This window comes from Didymosphaeria variabile (assembly GCF_027946475.1).
Source record: "Didymosphaeria variabile strain IMI 356815 chromosome Unknown scaffold_3, whole genome shotgun sequence".
Classification (NCBI taxonomy): Eukaryota; Fungi; Ascomycota; class Dothideomycetes; order Pleosporales; family Didymosphaeriaceae; genus Didymosphaeria; species Didymosphaeria variabile.
Window position 1 is genome coordinate 1,916,566 of NW_026611622.1, and position 19,057 is coordinate 1,935,622.

At 52.5% G+C, this 19,057-nt stretch overlaps 5 protein-coding genes across 5 annotated transcripts; 4 read left to right on the plus strand and 1 right to left on the minus strand.

The window, feature by feature from the left end:
• Positions 1–3,987: 3,987 nt before the first annotated feature.
• N0V89_003992 (uncharacterized protein) lies at positions 3,988–4,416 on the plus strand (the record flags this gene model as incomplete). The annotated part of the gene is made up of 2 exons (XM_056212785.1): positions 3,988–4,101; positions 4,243–4,416. 2 exons carry the CDS (start codon positions 3,988–3,990, stop codon positions 4,414–4,416), a joined length of 288 nt encoding a protein of 95 aa, XP_056073093.1.
• A 4,896-nt stretch (positions 4,417–9,312) lies between these two features.
• Positions 9,313–10,383, plus strand: N0V89_003993 (uncharacterized protein; the record flags this gene model as incomplete). The annotated part of the gene is made up of 1 exon (XM_056212786.1): positions 9,313–10,383. One exon carries the CDS (start codon positions 9,313–9,315, stop codon positions 10,381–10,383), a length of 1,071 nt encoding a protein of 356 aa, XP_056073094.1.
• Positions 10,384–10,882: 499 nt separating this feature from the next.
• On the minus strand, positions 10,883–12,883 carry N0V89_003994 (uncharacterized protein; the record flags this gene model as incomplete). The annotated part of the gene is made up of 2 exons (XM_056212787.1): positions 10,883–12,568; positions 12,659–12,883. The coding sequence occupies 2 exons, from the start codon at positions 12,881–12,883 to the stop codon at positions 10,883–10,885; spliced, it is 1,911 nt and encodes a 636-aa protein (XP_056073095.1).
• A 344-nt stretch (positions 12,884–13,227) lies between these two features.
• On the plus strand, positions 13,228–15,592 carry KIN3 (G2-specific serine/threonine protein kinase; the record flags this gene model as incomplete). The annotated part of the gene is made up of 4 exons (XM_056212788.1): positions 13,228–13,267; positions 13,322–13,374; positions 13,423–13,831; positions 13,884–15,592. 4 exons carry the CDS (start codon positions 13,228–13,230, stop codon positions 15,590–15,592), a joined length of 2,211 nt encoding a protein of 736 aa, XP_056073096.1.
• A 944-nt stretch (positions 15,593–16,536) lies between these two features.
• N0V89_003996 (uncharacterized protein) lies at positions 16,537–17,563 on the plus strand (the record flags this gene model as incomplete). Its single annotated transcript, XM_056212789.1, has 6 exons — positions 16,537–16,567; positions 16,614–16,691; positions 16,747–16,783; positions 16,833–17,334; positions 17,391–17,494; positions 17,542–17,563. The coding sequence occupies 6 exons, from the start codon at positions 16,537–16,539 to the stop codon at positions 17,561–17,563; spliced, it is 774 nt and encodes a 257-aa protein (XP_056073097.1).
• Positions 17,564–19,057: the final 1,494 nt, after the last annotated feature.

A 19,057-nucleotide genomic window follows, 5' to 3' on the forward strand; every position in this document is an offset into this window, starting at 1 on the left:
CTCCACCGTGACGCCGGCTCGAACGCGCGGGTCAGGGCATCAGCGGGATGCCGTCGCGCCTATTGGCCGCACACTGCACACCTTCGCTCCACCTGCCTCGCCGACAGCGGTGCGCCTCCAGAGACCTGGACATCGTACATCCTCCATACTGTGTACATCCTTCACCAAGCTGCCTGTTTCTGCACACACATGTCCCCCGCTGCCGCTGCACATGGCCCACGTCTGCGTCCATTCCAGACGCCATAGCAAGGCCGGCACGCCGCGTCGACTCTACCTTGTGCATCTCCCAATGACGCACGCCTCCAGCAGAGCTGCGCGCGCATCTAACAACCATTTTAGCCCGAGATGCTAGCGTACGCGCATTCCCAACTTCTTCCGACTTCGCCTCCCTGCATCTCCCGAGCTCTTCACCACACTGAAGGGCTTCAGGATCCACTCTTTATTGCTTCCTGGCCCACTGCACGCGAGCATGCCTGCAACCTCTGAGCACAAACGCCGACAAACGTCACCCTGCTCGCGCCAACCCTGCATGAAAGATGGAAACGACCCCAACCAGGTACGGACCACCGAAGCCAGGCGGAGGTAACTTGGACGCTGATTACAATCGGCATCGCTTCATGCGACAACGGTACGCCTGCGGTCCGTTGCAGCACCTTCGTAAGGACATCGCTGGCATGTCGATGGAAAGGGTCCAGACTGCATGTCCACTTGTTATTAGTAGCATGGGGGCCTCTCGCGGAGGCAAACTTGCGGGTACAACACAAGCGTGTACCATTACAATGGAGCTTATCGTGTGTTACGCATACCATATACACAATATTCCATCCACAAGCTCCTAGTGTCGCTAGAAACTACACAGCCATGGCACACCACGTTCGACATCTCAAAGTTACCTATGCCCTCCAACTCACGTGCGCAAACCACCCTGAGACACAGTCCGATCTACACAAGGTCCACGCCTGTGTAACGATCGAGTCTATTCGGCTCATGTTCTCATCAAGGCAACATTGGTAGCCGGCTCATCTCATTTACCAGACGGACCGATGGCCGCAATGTCGCTCTTTAGCCGATCCGACATGCAGTAGCTGCGAAAATGCCCAGCGGGTGCTACCACATCCCAATCCTCGAGCATGTCTACTCCTCCGGATCAACGACTTGTGTTATTCTCTCTGCACTTTTCTCATGGCGGAGATGCTTCAAGGTCATTATTCATGTCTTGTTCCATTGTACGAATCTATGAATCATACGACGAGGCCGCAGAGGTCGCGTGACGCTAGCTCGCTATCGTTAGCATACCGCCGGTCACCGTTCTAGCGTCGCGTGGGTCTTTCACATGCAACATCAATGCGTCCAAAGCCTCTCGGCTCCGGACCACAACAGAGCGACACTTGCCCACGTCTTCCCACCTCAATATGCGTGTCTGTCTCGCAACGGGAATCGGTATGCATCACAGACACAGACTGGCTTGCTGTGATTGGTTCGTTCTTTGCATACATTGAAGCGTGGGGGTGACAAGGTACCCCTGCCATCTCCCTGCGCTGACTTGCAGGAAGGCCAGGGATATCAGGTCGAAGCGTCAAGCGCCAGGCCGACGGAAACCGCCTAGTTGATGACGAACTGGAAGAGACTCGAGAGAGTATGCAACCACCGGAGATGCTACGCGCTGATGTCGCGGTTGTCCAGCGAGATTTTTTTCGACTGCATGTGTAGGCCCCTCTCAGCCGCCCAAGACTCTGTACCTAGCGGAGTTAAGAGATGAACCAGAGCAACTCCGGATGCTGATTCTGGCTCTAGACCATGGCGGACCGCAATCGCTGCAGCCGCATGAAAATCAGCTTAGGATTGTTCTCGCGTGACAACAGCAGCCTGACAAGCAGGGAGAGAGTTGTTCCGGCCTCGGGTGGGACTCGCTGCTTGTTTGAACCTTGATCAGGCTCGTGGGACAGTGGGGTTACCGTCTTGGCCCGTGTGGGGTGGCAATGTGGAAGAGATATCCTTACCGATCAGCACATTTGATTTGAAGGCGATATCAGATGTGCAGAATCCCCCCGACGCTTGCCATGTTAGCACCCCCCGGGTCGCGTGCTCTGTGGCCGCCCACTTCGCATGCTTTGCCGTGGCTAACGCATCCGGACTTTGCTCTGCAGTATCATGTGTCCTTGACTGCAATCGGCTTCAGGATCGTGGCGTCTGTCTCCTAGACGTCTTTACCAGACAGCAGCCTGGCAGCGGCCTACAAGCAGCAACAGGGATCGCTAATGCGGACTTGAAGCCATATCGCAAGCTCCATCTTACTCGTAGGGTCCGACTGCATTCATGTCGTCCAGGTATGCAGGCACTGTCTGTAGATGCAGGTCGGTTGTTGTGGGTGTTGCGGGTGTTGTGGGTGATGTAGTCGATCGATGGCGCGAGCGAGGGTGCACCAGGCCGGTCGTTCAGGTGCTTTGGATGGAAACAAGTATACTAAGAGGGCCTAGCGATCCCAAATCCTCCCAAGTAACATCTTTTCCCCTCCCAGATACTTCCCAAACGGTAGGATCCTTGGCGTGTCGATGCAGGTACCCAGGAGCAGCGGAGCGGAAAGGGCGAGCGGAAGCGGGAACCGAGACCACGAGAGCCTCTGCAACATCTTTGATAGAAGCGGGCGCAACGATTAATTTATACACCAAGCGCAAGACCTGGGGAATGGGCATTGTTGCACGGCCCCGCGATCACGTCTTATCTTTGCGAAATTGATACATGATAACGCCATCCCCAGCCAAGCGCATGCCAATAGGGACAGTCCTTCGCTCACAGTCCCCCAGATAGGCTGTGTGTCTGATGCAAAACACGCGTGGTGGGACAGGGCTGACCATCATATCACTGCTCGTTGGCTTGAGCTGCCTATCTTGGGACGTTATCTAAGCGGTGAGATTGTGTGTTGCAGCTGTATACTAAAGCTAGCTACTTTGGATTCTTTGTGATGTCTTCTGCCGAGATAAGAGATGGGACAAGCGCTGTGATTCTGGTGTCGTCGCCGGAGAAGGACATTTCGTTTATCTGAGCTTTAGCTGAAATGCAATGCGTCGCGAAGGGCCGACGGCAACATGTGCACAAATGTCCAATAGATAGTAACAGTGCGCAAAGAAGCGTTGCATGCTCCACACCGCGCCTGAACGGAAGGGTCGCGTTTGTACAACGCTCCATCTCTGCCTCTGTGCCTGCCATTCACCGTAAACCGTAAACTGCCTGCGGGCCTTCGAACCCTCCCGCTTGCGCACTCGGTCCCATGCTCCTGCCTCGAAACATGCCTGTTGCAACGCGTTCTGTTCGCATGGTTATTGCTTCCCGGCTCGCGGCTGCATGGACTGCCACTATCCCTTGTACCGCATCGCGTGCGTATCTTGGTGAACCAATTCTGTGTCTCGGCGTCGAACGTCTCCTCACTTATCATGATCCCCACTACTAGGAGACTCGGCTGATCCCTTCACCGTCTCTTCACCCAGGACCTTGCTCGCCGACATGAACCTGGCTACATTAGCACCTACACCGGACTTGAGTGTTATTGTATGGACCAACTGACATTGCTCCCGCATACCCGCCCAGACCGCGCATGTCTTGCGCCTGCCTGGCTGTCATGCCCACCAAGCTCTCCAGATCCGCCATGTTGGCCGTCAATTGCGCGAGTTGGGCCTGAAGGTGCGATATCTGGCGCGGTTTTTGAGAGGGTACGGTACTGAGACGGGAGGACGAAGAAGTGTGTGAGCGTGGAAGGTTCGACATGTTTGGTATTCGAGATTGGACTGTTCTACGTAGGGGCGTCGCACGTGAGCTGTGAGTGTTGTTGGTGGTTGTTAGGTGGAGCAGAGCGGGGAACGTGGACGCGGTGGAGAAGACTTGGCAGGGACGCGACCTCGTCTGCTCCGACATTTCCACGCTCCATCACGACGTACCTCTGACTGAGACCAGAGCACACATCTTCATCAGGTAACGAGTGCCGTTGCAGCCATGGCCGCGCAGCAGCTTGTCCGCCGGTGGATCCTGACCGGCTCTGTGACTGCCGTCACCGTCACTGGAGCTCTCTATGGAGCTACTCTGAAGAACGACCAGGAAAAGGCTCAGGTAAGCTCCTTTTTATCAAGATGACCTTCAAGCTACCTCATGACTCCGAAATATGCTCGGGCGCCTCCGCCATTCTCGCGCCACAATCTTTTATTCATTCGCATATGAACTCGCGAGACAAATGCTGACGCAGCACTGTAGGCAAGGAAGCGAGTCATGGCCCTTTCGGCCGATGAAAAGATTGCACAGTACCAGACCATGATTGAGGAATGGGAACGGACAAAGAACGAACTCGAACGCAAATTGGACAATTTCCACGCAAGGAAGAGAGGTCAAGACGTTGGGGAAGGAGATCGGAGGAGCTCGCCGCGCTAGTGCTCATCTGAGTTCGTAGATAGACGGACAGACTATGCGCAGAGTTCCCCGCGGGTGCTCTATGCGAACAATGTGGAGGGATTCACTGCGCGGAAAGGAGGCAGACCAGGAAAAGCGTCTGGCTTTGTCACCGCTGAGCCTTCCTCCTGCGTAGGAGTAAGCAACGCCTTTCGCCCTAACTATAACCTTTCGAATGTACGAGCTCGGCATGTATTCCGGGAACAGCAAAGGATTGCTTTCACCAGCTGCAGCTCCGCCGTAGAAGGTTTAGAAGAGGACCAAAGTTCGGTCACGCTACGCTCAATCAACGTAGCTTCACATGGCATCCACGTTCCACCTCATCGACTAAGAAAATCTCCCAATGCCGTCCGGAACCAGTCCTATCATGTTCATCACGTGGCGTCTCAAAGCTTGCTTTGGCATACATACGTACCGGAGGCGATCCGAACAGATCTATTGGACGTAAACGTATGCGCAAGAAGACATGTCCCGACTGCGCCAATTCTCGCAACTCAAGGCCCGGCCGGCTTGTTTGACCACCTACCGTACGAGTCTGACCGGATGATTCGGTTATGCTATATGCGGGTGTGGCATGTCATCGTTGGCCATCTTGCATGGAACAAAAAGAGAACGCCGTTCCCACAGACTCACGCCTCAGGGATCATTTTCCGGATATGTCGCCGGATTGAGCGTTTAAATCTTGATCTAGGTCCGCTTCTGGTACTGCTATAACTTCTCGCAGACTAATAGAGTGGCAGTATGGTTAGGATAAGGCTGCTCGACCAGAACTTGATCGGAGCAAAATTTATCTTTCATCTGATCTAATTCCATGGATTTGTACTTTCACACTCATGCTCATACTTCTATACCATCCCCCGTTTCCTTCCGGTATCGCCTGACGAAATCTTCTTGTCTGGTTCCTCTACGAGCTACGTAAAGCCGTCATCGGCATTTCATCTCACTACGGTGACATTTCAACTCGCCATTCCTATTCATCTCATCCATGCATACTGCCTCCTCACAAACTTCGTGTCGTAGTAGTTGTCCTGCATGTTGGTATATACCATCCCACCTTGCGCATTAAGAACTGCGTAGACGGCAGTGTCGCCTTGTTTGGCACGTCACTGATCTGTAGCACCCATGCGGCTATCGTAGTGTAAGGACGTTACATCGTAGGGCGACAGTATATTGGGGTTTATACCGGCGCTTCGGGTTCCCATCCGCTAGTTTTACGTTTTGAAGGAGACATCGTTGGTCATGGCGTCAATAGCTTGCGCTCGAGTCGAGCCAGGGTTCCGAGTCATAGCGCATAGGACGGTGGTGCTGAAGCCTTCGACCAATGTGAGGCTGTAACGGATGTATTGGGTCACCTGTACAATAGCTTGGTAAATTTGTAAAATGAGTCGATGGTAATAAGGAGAGTTCAACGTAGGTACGATCAGGTCGCTGATGCTCATGTAGAAGTCTTAAAACGTTCCCAAGCTTCGTTCTTTAGCAAATTGTATAATCGCTGGACAGATCTGAATTCACTTCGTGGGCGTATTGCTGCAGATGTACGTGGTTCTGCCGGCCTTGGTAGGTATACATTCAAAATCTTCTGTCGGTTAGGTGCGCTGCTGACGTGGGCATGTATGTACCATGGCCAACGGACGACATAACAATACCGTTTTGCTACCAGTGAACTACCAACGCGACAGTCAAGACATTGAAATGCTTCACTTGTCTGTGATAGACTCAATATCAGTAGAGTGTTCGGCCGTTGCTCGTAAGTTCTGGAGCCCTAGACAGTGTCGTCTCTGCAGAGATCGTCGACCGCCCAAAACATGCAGCCAGAGGTCAATTGCGGCTTCACAGTTGTACGCCAACTCGTTTTGAACGTATTCGTTGACATATCAGTAGATTAAAATGCGCTCGAGGCGTCGTTGTTTAGGATTTCAGACCGGCCAAGGTATTTTTCTTCCGTTCGAGTGTTTTTCGTATGTGCGCGAGAATAGGAGCTTGCCTGTGATCTGGTCGAACCCCTCGAGAATAGCGCTTGTGTTGAAGCTAGACATAACTTCCATCATTAACGACACGTCTGTGATGGCAGCGATCAGTAACATGAAGAGCCTCACTCTAGCAAGTCACGTAGACTGCTCTGATCGACCAAGGCCCTGGGGATCATGTGTGTGTGTGTGTGCAAGAAGGAGCCACAGTAAATTAAGGGGTGTGATTAGGTCTGAAGGATTGTCAATAGACGGAAATTTGCTACCTGCACGTTCAACTTCGTTATTCTTACCATCAAAAAGGCTGCCGTGAGTTCCAGCACATAACGCACCTTCGATTTCACGCACTTCTAAATCGCAGGCGGTGGTTTGAATCCTCAAATGATGTATTTGAATCTGATCGTGTACATACTCACCATCTTTGCGAACCTTTTCGACAAGGAATATAATCATCATCTACCTAGGTAGGTTCCACCACTTACCGCCCCGGTTCTCTTATCATGTGCTCTTATTTCAGACCCCACACCGTCTGACTACCTTTCTATTATACATCATGTTCTGCAAATTTCACTGGCAGTGAGCCCTCCATTACTTTTCCCGTACCTGTGCTCGTCCACAAGTATCACGCATATTCGTTTTCAAGGATTTTAAGACCTTTGTCAAATGGGTACTTAATGATTCCACCAGCTTGTAGGTACCCATTCTTCTTCGCCCGTCCATCTTCCGGTATTGTCAAAGGCCCGTTCCTTAAAGCATGGAAGGTAGCTATGACTTTGTAGACATCGCGATTTTGGTCGTCACATTCGCAGCCAGGCGCGCTCGTCTTTGCATACATCTCCATTGTTGCGGAAAAGAAATTGTACTCTGTTTTTGAATCTAGAATGGTGCTTTTCTTGAGTACCTTCCTTGATAATGGTACGTTAGCGGTAATGTCAAATCGGACTGCATACTCAGCCCGCCAAACTTTAAGGATCCGCACGGGCCGTTAGGTTGTCTTTGCTAGTTTAATTGGAAGTATCTACATTCAAGCGATTCAGCTGATTTAAGCTATAAGGCTGCGTTGTATCGTAGTCGACACTTATGCTGCGAGCAAGGAACTACCTCTCAAGCTAGGCGCAGAGCATTTTATTGATTTCTGGGGAGTATTACAACACTGAGGACGAGGTCTTGCGATTGATGGAGGTGGAGCATATGCTTGCTTCCAAGGTTTGTCACAGGCTTGTTGAGGATTATGCAATTACGTTCGAACGCACTGACTGCGGCAAAGCTGTACAAATATACATATGTAGGTGATAGCACTTCACTATGTAGGGTCTCGTGCTGGTGGAACAATAGTACCAACAGGTATGTATTGGCGTTTCGCTCGTTAGCAAACGCCATATGAACGTAGCTCCTGGAGACTTGGTACTATGAGGCTACACTATTAAAGGGTCTTGCTCAGTAGCATCGACTAAATCGACCAAATTATACAACTTGCAAAGAGAGTTTCAACCTATTTGTCCAAGACTACCCATCTTTTCGCGCGTCTAGATTATAGGCAAGCTCTCGCTTAAACTACAAGTAGTAGAGCTTAATTAATTTGACGAGTCTGTACAAAAGTTAAAGCGAGAGAAGTTGCGGCTTACCTTTGTAAAGCATGCTATGATTGATGATCAGACATACCTTGATACCTAGACGCATCGTCGTAGACTTCGGCAGAGCCTGCCATTCTGATAGGTCAGTAGCAGTGCAGACTGTTCTGTCCGAGTGGATAGGTCTTGCATGCGTTGGACGTCGCGGAGAGATGTGGCGGAAGACGGTCGAGAGGGGCACAATCGACGACATTTCACAGTCTTTACGAGATACATCGGAATAGGAAGGGTCTGGAAACTTGAGCGACCAACGCGGGTTATTGTTGATCTCGGCTATTGGATGCCAGTCGTGCAGCATCTCAGACCATGTGGCTGACTAGAGCTATTTCTTTCCCATTCAAATGCCACAGACTTGAGGGACCTCCTCAAATTTGCCTTAAAATGTGGTGCAACAGGATCTCGCGTTTTCGGTTGTCAGATCGGGGCGTCTGCCTTTTTAATTGCAGGGTACGGCCGCAGATAAATGCCGCCCCCAATTCTTCCAACATCCTTAAAACTCGCGACGATCTGCCTCATTGCTTGAGTTATCCCATCCCGCCTCACTCTTTACGGTGAATCCCTAAGTACTCTGCCTCTCCAGCATCTGCAACTACCTTTGTAGAAACAATGGCAATCCAAACACAAAATCCTACAGCAATTGCCATGGGGGTAAGTGCGTTGACGGAATGGGTGGTTAGAGAAACACCATATTGTTTCTGGGTGGATACGGTCTATGGAGTGCAGATGACAAGTGTGGAGGTGCCGAAGGCGGAGGTAACTACGCTGTCGTCGCAAGGGTCAGCAGAGTTGTCTGCTCCCCGTCATTCGATGAGACAACGGGACGGCATCGCAAACGGGAGTTGAGAGTAGGAGTGAGGTGAAAAGCACGGTATCGATGATTACCATGGCATAGACGCCATCACATGGTGCGCAATCTGCATCGAGATCGGCAGACACTGAGCCTGAGCCCACTGATAGTTCGAACGCGCCGAATGTCCCGGCAGTGTTGTGTCTGGGACTCATGTTCATGTCTTGTAAAGCTGTTGATGTGAGTGCATCAGCTCAAGCTCTTGACGTGCAATGTAATGATGGTCCAAGCTTGAAATAGCCAATGACAAGGCCAGCTAATCAGGTTTTGGGCATAGAGGGAAGGCAGGCATATCTCGGAGTTCAAACGTTCTGCAGTGACGCGTGATCACATGATCACGAGACCCACTTACAAACGTTTTGGAGCTCCAACGGAGCGTCAAACAGCTTCGTAGCTCGCGCTCGTCCACACTCTCCGACATCAATTCGTGCCAATGGCCGCGATAACAACACCCTCGAATACTGCGCCTGCCCTGACATTCCCGCGTCCCATCTTCGCTACCGTCGCCCCGCACCCGTTCCTGCAAGCGCACCTCGCAGCAACAAAGTCTTCTAAAACGCCCCTCCGCGCCAACAATCGCACAGCGCAAGAGTTTCGAAGAATCGGCGTCAATACAGGCAGTCTCACGCATTGCAATGGCTCGGCTGTCGTGCGCTTAGGCAACACCTCAGCCGTGTGCGGGGTGCGCGCCGAGATACTCAAGGAAGAGGATGTGCAAGGGACAGCCGACTTCGCGCCCAGCACTGGTAGCAAGGCACAAGAACATGTAGAGGGCGAGAGGGAAGAGTTTGAGAGCCTGAGGCTGCTGGTCCCCAATGTAGAATTGTCAACAGGCAGCACACCCCAGCACATCCCCGGCAACGCGCCGTCGTCCTTCGCGCAGACACTCATCACGCGCGTGCGATCGCTACTGCTTTCCACGTCCCTTGTCCGCCTCTCTGATCTACGCATCCTCTATACCCCGCCAAGCAACCCCGACGACCCCGATGCGGAGCCAGAACCGCATCTAAAGGGCTACTGGGTGCTCTATATGGACATTTTCTACATCAGTATCGACGGCAATGCCTTCGACGCCGCCTGGATAGCTATACTTGCTGCGCTTAAAAACAGTGTTATTCCGCACGCCTTCTGGGAAGAGGAGCTCGAAACGATCCTTTGTTCCGATGACCCGTCTGAAGCGCATCCGCTCGCTCTCCGTGGACTGCCTGTGCCCTCGACATTTGCGGTTTTTGAGGGCAAACGCGACTGGAACGAGAGTGGGGAAGACGATGAGGTCGATTGGGTGCTCAGCGATCCGGATGCATTCGAAGAGAGTGTGTGCAAGGAAAGCGTATGTGTGGTTGTGGATTGCAGTGGTGGCAAGAAGGGAACGAAAGACGGCATATTAAACAAGCTGGAGAAGAGCGGTGGCGGTGTAGTTGACCGGGAGGCGATAAAAGGATTGGTAAAGCGGGCGGTGGATCGATGGGAGGAGGTGGAGAAGGCTACTAACGTGAAGCCTTGAGGAAGTCAAAACAGAGGCAAGATCTGATCACTAAAAGCTGGTGTCGTCTTAAAACGCGTATACCTAGGTAAGCCCTGAAAATTTCATGACTACGATGCCTGTTTTCACCGAGGGGATATCATCGATCAGGCACTCATAGTAGCCTGGAAAGACCGAGGCCTAACACCCTCTGCTCGTAATGGTGGCTTTGATGCACGATTCTTGAATGAATTCACTAGCACGTATCCCTTGGAACTGTGCCCGGGCATGTTGGATTACTGGGATGTCCCAATAGCCAGATGCCATGGCACCAAGGTCACCGCACCTTCAGATGTATTGCGCATTCAGCCGCAGCGAAAACGTATCTAGAGCGCAATTGCAATGGTTTATTAATCGTCTTCATGATCCTTCTCCATATGCTGACCTGCCGTCCGCGCCTAGGCTAAGATTACACAGGTGGTGTGTGCAATTCTTTCTCTTCACACTTCTAATCCGGTCGATGCACGCCTCAACCCGTCGTCTATGCATCCAGATCCAAATTCTCCAATAGCTGGTCAATCTTTGCCAGCAAGATCTGATAATTCATCGCATCCTGTGCAAACTCATCGCCTGCAACCTCTCCGTCTAATGTCCGGATAGCTCCCACCGCAAATTGCTCTTCGATCTCCGTTTCCAGCAACCCACTCTTCTTCTCTTCGTCTTCATCCTTGACTCCCAAAGCTTCCATTGCCTCCGCAATAGCATCTGCATCCCCTCTCTGCTCCATCATCTCATCGAGCCCACTGTCTTCGAAGCGCAACCGGAACCGGTCCGAAAGGTAATACCGGATATCGTCGACAAGCTCGACCGTATCAGTTTCCTGACGAGCCTTGACTCTGCGTGCAGACTCCTGCACGATCTCTGCAAACTCAGGGGTGTCGATGTAGCGTTCTAACCGGTAGGCGATGTATCGAGCTCCGAACTCTTCTAAGCGCTGCACGCGCGTGTCCCAGCCCGCTCTAATGACTTCGTAGATGTCGATGACTTCTTCTGTATCCGTCTCGCCTCTTGGATTCTCGCTTTCTACCGTCGAAGAGTTCCCGTTTCCTAAGGTGGAGATGATGAGCGCGGCACGTTGCTTCAGCTTCTCGATGAAGAGTTGGTCTGCGGTGAAGAGCACGTCGATCGCGACGTCGAGGTCGAAGTCGGAACGTTCGGTATAGAGGAAGGTGAGGATAGTTTCGAGAACTTTGGGAGAGCAGTCGAGGGTGACGATCTGTAGGTAGGGGGTTTGTTGGGCTTCACGGAAGGGTGAGGTCAGCATGGTAGAAAAATATTCTGAGCGGAGCAGCATGGCTTTGTGCGCAGGATAGACAATGGATCTACGTGGCTGGCGCGACCGGGAAGGAGATCGAGATTTAGAGAGAAGTCCTAGAATGTTGTGCGCGGGCGGCGTCGAAGACTCCGAGTGACCAGGTGAGGCGTTTATGTCGTCAGACTCGTAGTCCTCTTCAACCTCGTCTGCTCGTAGCAGAATGTCGGCGTAGATGGAGTTATCTCGATCCCACTTGAGGTTGTCGACTTTGGCTGTTTCAACTTCCACCTTATTCCGCAACACATTGTCTTGAAACCATGCCTCGAGCTGATTTCGGCCGCGGGCTAGCTCTTCTGCTCGTTTTTGGCGTAATAACCGTCGATCTGACACTTCTGTAATGTCTTCGAAGAGCCTATCCATCTCTAATTGGCGTCCGATTTTGTCAATGCCTCTCAAGATCTGTGCCTCTTCCTCGTCATTCAGTCCATGCATCACTCTACGCATAGATACCTCGGAGAAGTATAGGTACTGCAACGCGACCCCTAGCGACACACTGGGTATACTCTGTGGCAACGTCCATGTTGCGGTATTCGGTGCAGCACAGAGCTTCTTCGCAAAATATGGCGAACGAGCGGCGAGGACGAATTTGTGTACATGGAACGTCTGATCGTACGCCTCAATTGTGAGGTCGGCTGTCTGGGGTTCCGGCCGTGTAAGAAGCGAGGTTATGTGAGCGGCAAGCGGTTGCAGAGGGTTCGAGGACTTGGCATAGTCGTAGGAGAGCAGAAGGTTGCGTATTCGATCGTTCAACGCGTTGTATAGGCATCGCTCGCCTTGGAAAGTGTCTCGTTCACATAAAGCGCCGTTTTCAAGAAGCAGTTGTATGACCTCGTAGTGTCCACAGAGACTAGCCTTGTAAAACAGCAGTTAACATTGTGGACCGTGTATGTCTACGTGCCAAATGGCAGTCACGAATGCGACGAGCGTGACAGGACCGCTTACCAGGATCAGAGGTGTGTAGTCGTGTCTGTCCCGCGCGTTGACATTGACACCGGCCTGGATCATTTCCTGGCACACTTTAAGATCGCCCCGCCGACATGCTTCGCAGAATTGGCGAAACGTCTCGGTGGTGTCGAGCGGATTGTCCTCCTTCAGCTTGCCCGAAGAGATGGCCTGGTTCTCTGTCGCAAGAGCCCGCTCAATCTCGAACTTCTTTTTCGTGTCCATGGTGGCGAAACATGGACAGCGTAAGAGCAACGAAGACGTGCTCGTCGGTCAGAGTGATGGCTTGTGGCGATCGTCGGCGATTAGATTAGATTAGATCCGATGACATCTGGGTTACGCTGCTAGCCCAGGGTGAGCTGTGAGGCTCCGTGCGCGGTTGCTGGTAGCGACGGCCGTAAACAGACCACCCCAACACGCCGGATCAATCACCTTGGCCGAACACCCGCTTTTACATACGTCCCGTCCTGCATCCAGCTGCATCCTCTCCCACCAATACTAACAAACAGCTTCACCGCAATAATAATACCTTCGCTACATCAATTGATGATATAGCCTACACATTCATCATGCCCGAGGACGACAAATACGAGGTCCTTGAGAAGATTGGTACTGTCGCGCCCACGTTGCCTCTTTTCGCAAGCGCATACTGACGCATAGCAGGCCATGGCTCGTTCGGAATCATTCGCAAAGTCAAGCGCAAGACCGATGGATATGTGCGTGGCGTCGCCTCGAATCGCTCACTTGGCTGATTGTTTGTTTAGATCCTCTGCCGGAAAGAGATTTCGTACTCGAAGATGTCACAAAAGGAGAAGGAACAGCTACAAGCCGAGCTATCTATCCTCAAGGAGCTCGTCCACCCCAATATCGTCCGCTATTACGAACGCGAACACCTGAAGGCGTCACAAGACCTGCACCTATACATGGAATACTGCGGCAACGGCGACCTCGGTCGCGTCATTCAGAACCTCAAGAACAAGAACCAAGTCGCTGAAGAAGAGTTTGTCTGGTCGATATTTTCCCAGATCGTCAACGCACTGTACCGCTGTCACTACGGACAGGATCCGCCGCCAGCGGGGCAGAATGTCATGGGTCTCGGTGCGGACGCGAAGCCTGTACGGGACCGAAACGGCAGGCCTATGATCCTGCACCGTGACCTGAAGCCCGAGAACAGTCAGTATCACATATTGCACTGGCTATGATTAGCATTGCTAACGTCGGCTAGTTTTTCTCGATCACGACAACTCCGTCAAGCTCGGTGACTTCGGTCTCTCCAAGATTCTCCAATCGCACGACTTTGCTTCCACATATGTAGGGACACCCTTTTACATGTCGCCTGAGATATGCAAGGCAGAGCAGTACGGCCCTCACTCCGACATATGGGCGCTTGGCTGCATAATATACGAGATGTGCGCGAAGCAGCCACCCTTCAACGCAAGGACCCATCTCGACCTCATCCAGAAGATTCGTATGGGCCGATACCCACCCATTCCTGCTGTGTATTCTCCAGAGTTGAACAAAGTTATCGCATCATGCCTTCAGGTCTCACCCACAAACCGCCCAGATACAGCACAGCTGTTAAACCTGCCGATAGTGAAACTCATGCGCAAAGAGCAAGAGGTGGTTAAGATCAGTCAGGAGCTGAAGGATCAAGAGACGAAGCTGATACAGAGAGAAAAGGCATTTGATGTTAAGGTCATCAACATGCGCAAAGAGATCAATGACCAGCTCCGACGAGAGTGGGAGGTCAAAGCGCAATTGGAGATCGAGAAACGAGTAAAGTACGAGGTCGAACGGAGGTACCAGATTGAGTTCAAGAAGCTGCAGGATACATTCGAGATGGAAGTCAAGGCACAGGTGGAGAGGGCGTTGAAGAAGTACCCTGCTCGCCCGAGCACGTCACCGAAACTTGCTCCTCGCTCAAACACACCAACACAGCCTGCAGAGCAGGGTGTATTGTTTCCTGCTAATGGGGACTCGACTAGCACTGCAGGCACCAACTCTGATTGGAACAGCGCAACTGATATCTCTTCTCTCTCGATTGATGATTCGATCGACGATATCTTGGGTGCGGAAGGCCATAGCATTACTCAAGATGCCCGAGTTCCAGTCATCAATCATCTACCAAAGAAGAAGGCTCGAGCGCCGCTCACTCGGGCTAGAACCATGGCAGGACCGGTCAGCCAGCCACCACCCTCGCCTATGGATGTTCAGATGGGCGAGCCATCTCCAGCGCCCGCATCCCTCGCAGTCAGTGGTCTCTCCCTGTCCCCTCGCCGCGAGAAGCAATCAAGCAAGAACATCTTTGCAGCAGCGAAGGAGGCCGCAAAGAGATGGGAAGGCGAGGTCCCGCCATCACCAACTGATGACGACTGGAACGCCGATCTCGACGACGACGATATCCCAGCCCTCCCATCACCGACTCGTTCGCGTAGCGGTTCAGGCAGTCGCAAGTCCAACGAGGACCCCTTCAAGACCCTTGCAGCTGCGCAGAAGCCTCTCCCACGGCCCACAACACGCCTGGCAACGACACCATCACTGGCGCCTAACGGCCAGAGACCCCGTCCGCACTCCGCAGTGCCCATCATAGCCACCTCGCCTGCCCGCGCGCGCTCAAAGCCCGAGACTAGCAGTCCTGTCCGTAGAGCGGCAAAACCAGCTGAGTCCTCCGGCCTGCTCAAGAAGAAGACTCCAGCAAATGGCGGTCGCCCGCTGGGTCGGACGCTCGTGGAGCTCCAGCAAGCGCGTGGTATTCCTCAGGCTTTGAGCGAGGACGAGGGCAAGCGCGGCATGCGGACGGGGATTAGGAGCCCCCTCAAAGCTAGGAGCGCAGTTGCGACCAGGGAGTTGAAGCCGGCCGTAGTGTGGAATCCCGAGGAGTGCGATGAAATGCCTAGCCCTTTCATTGTCAAGACGAGGAAGTTGATTATATGATCGGAGAGATGGAGTGTTGATACTGCCAAAGGTAAGGATTGTCATTTGCAATACCCCTTTTGTTTACTGCACTTGGCGTTCATATATCCAACGCGAACGCGATTTTTGGTTCTGGCGTTGCTTTGAACACGCCTATAACACGACATAATGGATAGACGGTCGGCTCGGATGGGTGGAAGCGTGAGAGGGGAGACACACAGGCGTGGATCGGATGGATTGCATAAGGAGGGAGTTCGGTGCCCGGTATGAAGGTGTGCGTGGAACGAGGACGAGGATGGAGATGAGCGAGCAGCTGCATATCTCACATGGTGTATGTTGCGTCCTGTCTGTCTATCTTTTCCCTTTGTCATTTGCTCAGCGGCATTGCATCATCTTGGTATTTCTTTGGCACTTTACAGCCTATCTTTCGGCGGAGCATGCATGTTGCTTATGACCGGACATGGAAGGGCGTTTGTCGGATTACTGTCAATGGTTCGCTTATACCTTCAGTTGTACCAACGACGACACATGGTGCAAAGTCTTGGGGTCATGCGGTGGTGGTACTGATGTTGATGATAAGGCAGGCAGGACAGTCCAGTGCTGTTGCGAATCCCTACATTCGTCGGTCGCACAGACGATGTAGGCCTGTGGATCGGGATAAATCGATCGCCACATGTTTGACGATCGATCCAGTGATGTTTTCAGGAATTTGTCACTGTCGTTCGTTTCGGACTTGCGATGGACGCTCGTTGGTCGGAGCTACCCCGCGGACCGTGACATCATGTCGCCCGCCCCACCTGGAGGCGAGAGCTCAAGAGATTCGCTGTTGACAAAACATAATGCGCGTCCCCGTTCCTCTTCTCCGCTACAGGACTCCCCGATCTTCTCTCTCCGCCTTGACACGAGCTCCAACTGCACCCAGAGCAGCTCCGAAGACACCGTTCTCGTCACGACACATCGCAAACATGTCTACCGAATCGACGCAGTCGCAGGCCTGTATGTGTGCTCGCCGAGTCAAAACGGTATAACTGACCAATTGCAGGCTGCAACACACCCGCCGTCGTTAGCAAGGGTTACAAGGAAAAAGGCGAATACATTGACGTGCAGGGCATGAAAACTTGTGCGTCACTCACACTGTCAATCGTTGAGGTTGCGATTGGGCTCACTGGAAATAGATGCAACTGGGCCAAAAGACGCCAAACGAGGCATCCTGTAAGTTGAGACCGTTCAGACTGTAACGCTCAAGCTGATCAATATACAGAATCATATACGACATCTTCGGATTCTTCCCACAAACCATCCAAGGCGCCGACATCCTCGCCCATACCGACAAAGAACGCCCCTACCAAGTCTTTATTCCTGACTTTTTTGACGGAAAGCCCGCAGACATCTCGTGGTATCCTCCGGACAACGACGAGAAGGGCGCTAAGCTCGGCGAGTTCTTCAAGACTGCCGCTGCACCGCCCAAGACCCTTGAGCGCATCCCCAAGATCATCGACGAGCTGAAGAAGAACAAAGGCGTCGAGTCTTGGGCAATCGTTGGATTTTGCTGGGGTGGCAAGATCGTCAACCTGAGCAGTTTTGAGGGAACTCCCTTTAAGGTTGCGGCTGCGGCCCATCCGGCTATGGTCGCGGGCGACGATGCGAAGGGCGTTGTGATCCCGTACGCCATGTTGCCCAGTGGGGACGAGGACAAGGGTGATGTGGAGAAGTGGCAGCAAAACATCAAGACGCCGAACATTGTGGAGTGGTTTCCAGACCAGGTAAGCTCACTGTCTCCATGTGCAGCGCTACGGCCTCGAATTAACATTTTGTGAAGGTACACGGCTGGATGGCGGCCCGAGGTGACCTGGAGCAGGAGAAGGTTAAGAAGGAATACGAGCGGGGTTACAAGCTGGTCTTGGACTTTTTCCACAAGCACATGTGAGTCGTAGTCCGACGTGGCTACGACATTGTGCTGAGGCGTGTAGGGCCTCGGACGCGAAGCTGTAGATTATTTGTATTCCAGACTTCCTACAACTTTGAAACAAGACATGGGCAAAGACCACAGCAAGAGACGTCTATATCCATTATGCATTGCCATCTCAAATACCTCACCAGCCGCATCCTTCGATTTCCGGTGCACCTACCGTACCTGTAGAAGTCTGATGTACTCTGCACGCTTCCCTACCATATAATGCACCGCCAATACAATCGTCAAAGCCAGTACAGCTACAGATACGACCATCCCAATCGTCGATCCTCTGCTGTGCTTCGGTGCTTTCGCATCGTTGCGCAGTGCCATCATTCGCTCCGTAGCACGGGCCCGCAGCTGTGTGAGAACGTCATTCGCCGCGGTCTTGGCTTCATGGAGTGCGGATGTTGAGGTTGTGACGTTCTCGGGCTGCCCCAGCTTGTTCGATTCGTGAGCCTCTGGCGCTTTGTGATTCGTAGCCGCTGCCTTGATTGTGGGGATCATGCTAAGATGAGGCTTCCCGGATGCTCGGGGTGTATGAGGAAGAAGCCGATTCGTGGACGACAACAGATATCTAGTCTCGTTGGGAGTGCGTGACGCATTGTGGATGAGCAGACTGGAGAGCTTTGAGGGATTCGTATTCAGCGTCGGATCTTGAGAGGGCGGTGATATGTCGCGAAGCTCTTCAAGCAAAGCGGCTTTGTTCGTGGGCATGGTGGTACGCGGGTTTGCAAGTTGGGCTGCAATGTTGAGGTGAGTGTGACAAGCGACAAAAGACAAGTTCTGAGAGCGGTGAAGTATTCATATCGGAGGTCGACGATAGTGAAGGTTGAGGAGTTCTGTGCATGAGACATCACAAAGCGAACGAAAAGACGAGAGTCGTTTCGCTTGTTTCGTTACTCTATCTTGAATACCGCGTGCACATTGTCTCATCTTCACGCGGTCTTTAATGCCATAACGCCGGGTCCAGGTGCATCTCTCCATGTTCCGACGGTATAGATACCTATCTCCTCTTGCGCAAATGATTGCATCGGCCTGAATACCGTGTTCAGAACAATTGTTGTGGGACATAGACTGGTTGTACCTGCTGCTGCTACTTGGCAATCCACCAGATTGCTACGACCGTGAAGGCCACCAATCCAAGCACAACAGTTACCGCCGTCTCTGTCTCGAAGGGCGGAGGGGTTCCTTTGCGGTTCTTTGGCATGCGACGTTGTTGGGATCGCTCACGCTTCCGCGTTTGGCCGCCACCGTTGCCTCGCGCCATTTTCTAAAGCGATTAGCTTGAAAAAGACGTTCATTGGGTTGGTGACTTACTTAAGAACTTGAGTGAGTTTCTTTTAGTGTTGTCGACGTGCTCCGCGGACGTTGCTCGGCACCTAAGAGACTTTATTGAAGAAAATGTGGAAAGGCGGAGTTATGGCATGTGTGATGAGTGAGAGCGAGCATTAAGTACGCACGCCCTCGGACCCACTCTCGAATTGTTAGTGAGGTCGAGGTCCGTGGTCGCACGCGGGTAGGGAAACTTGTAG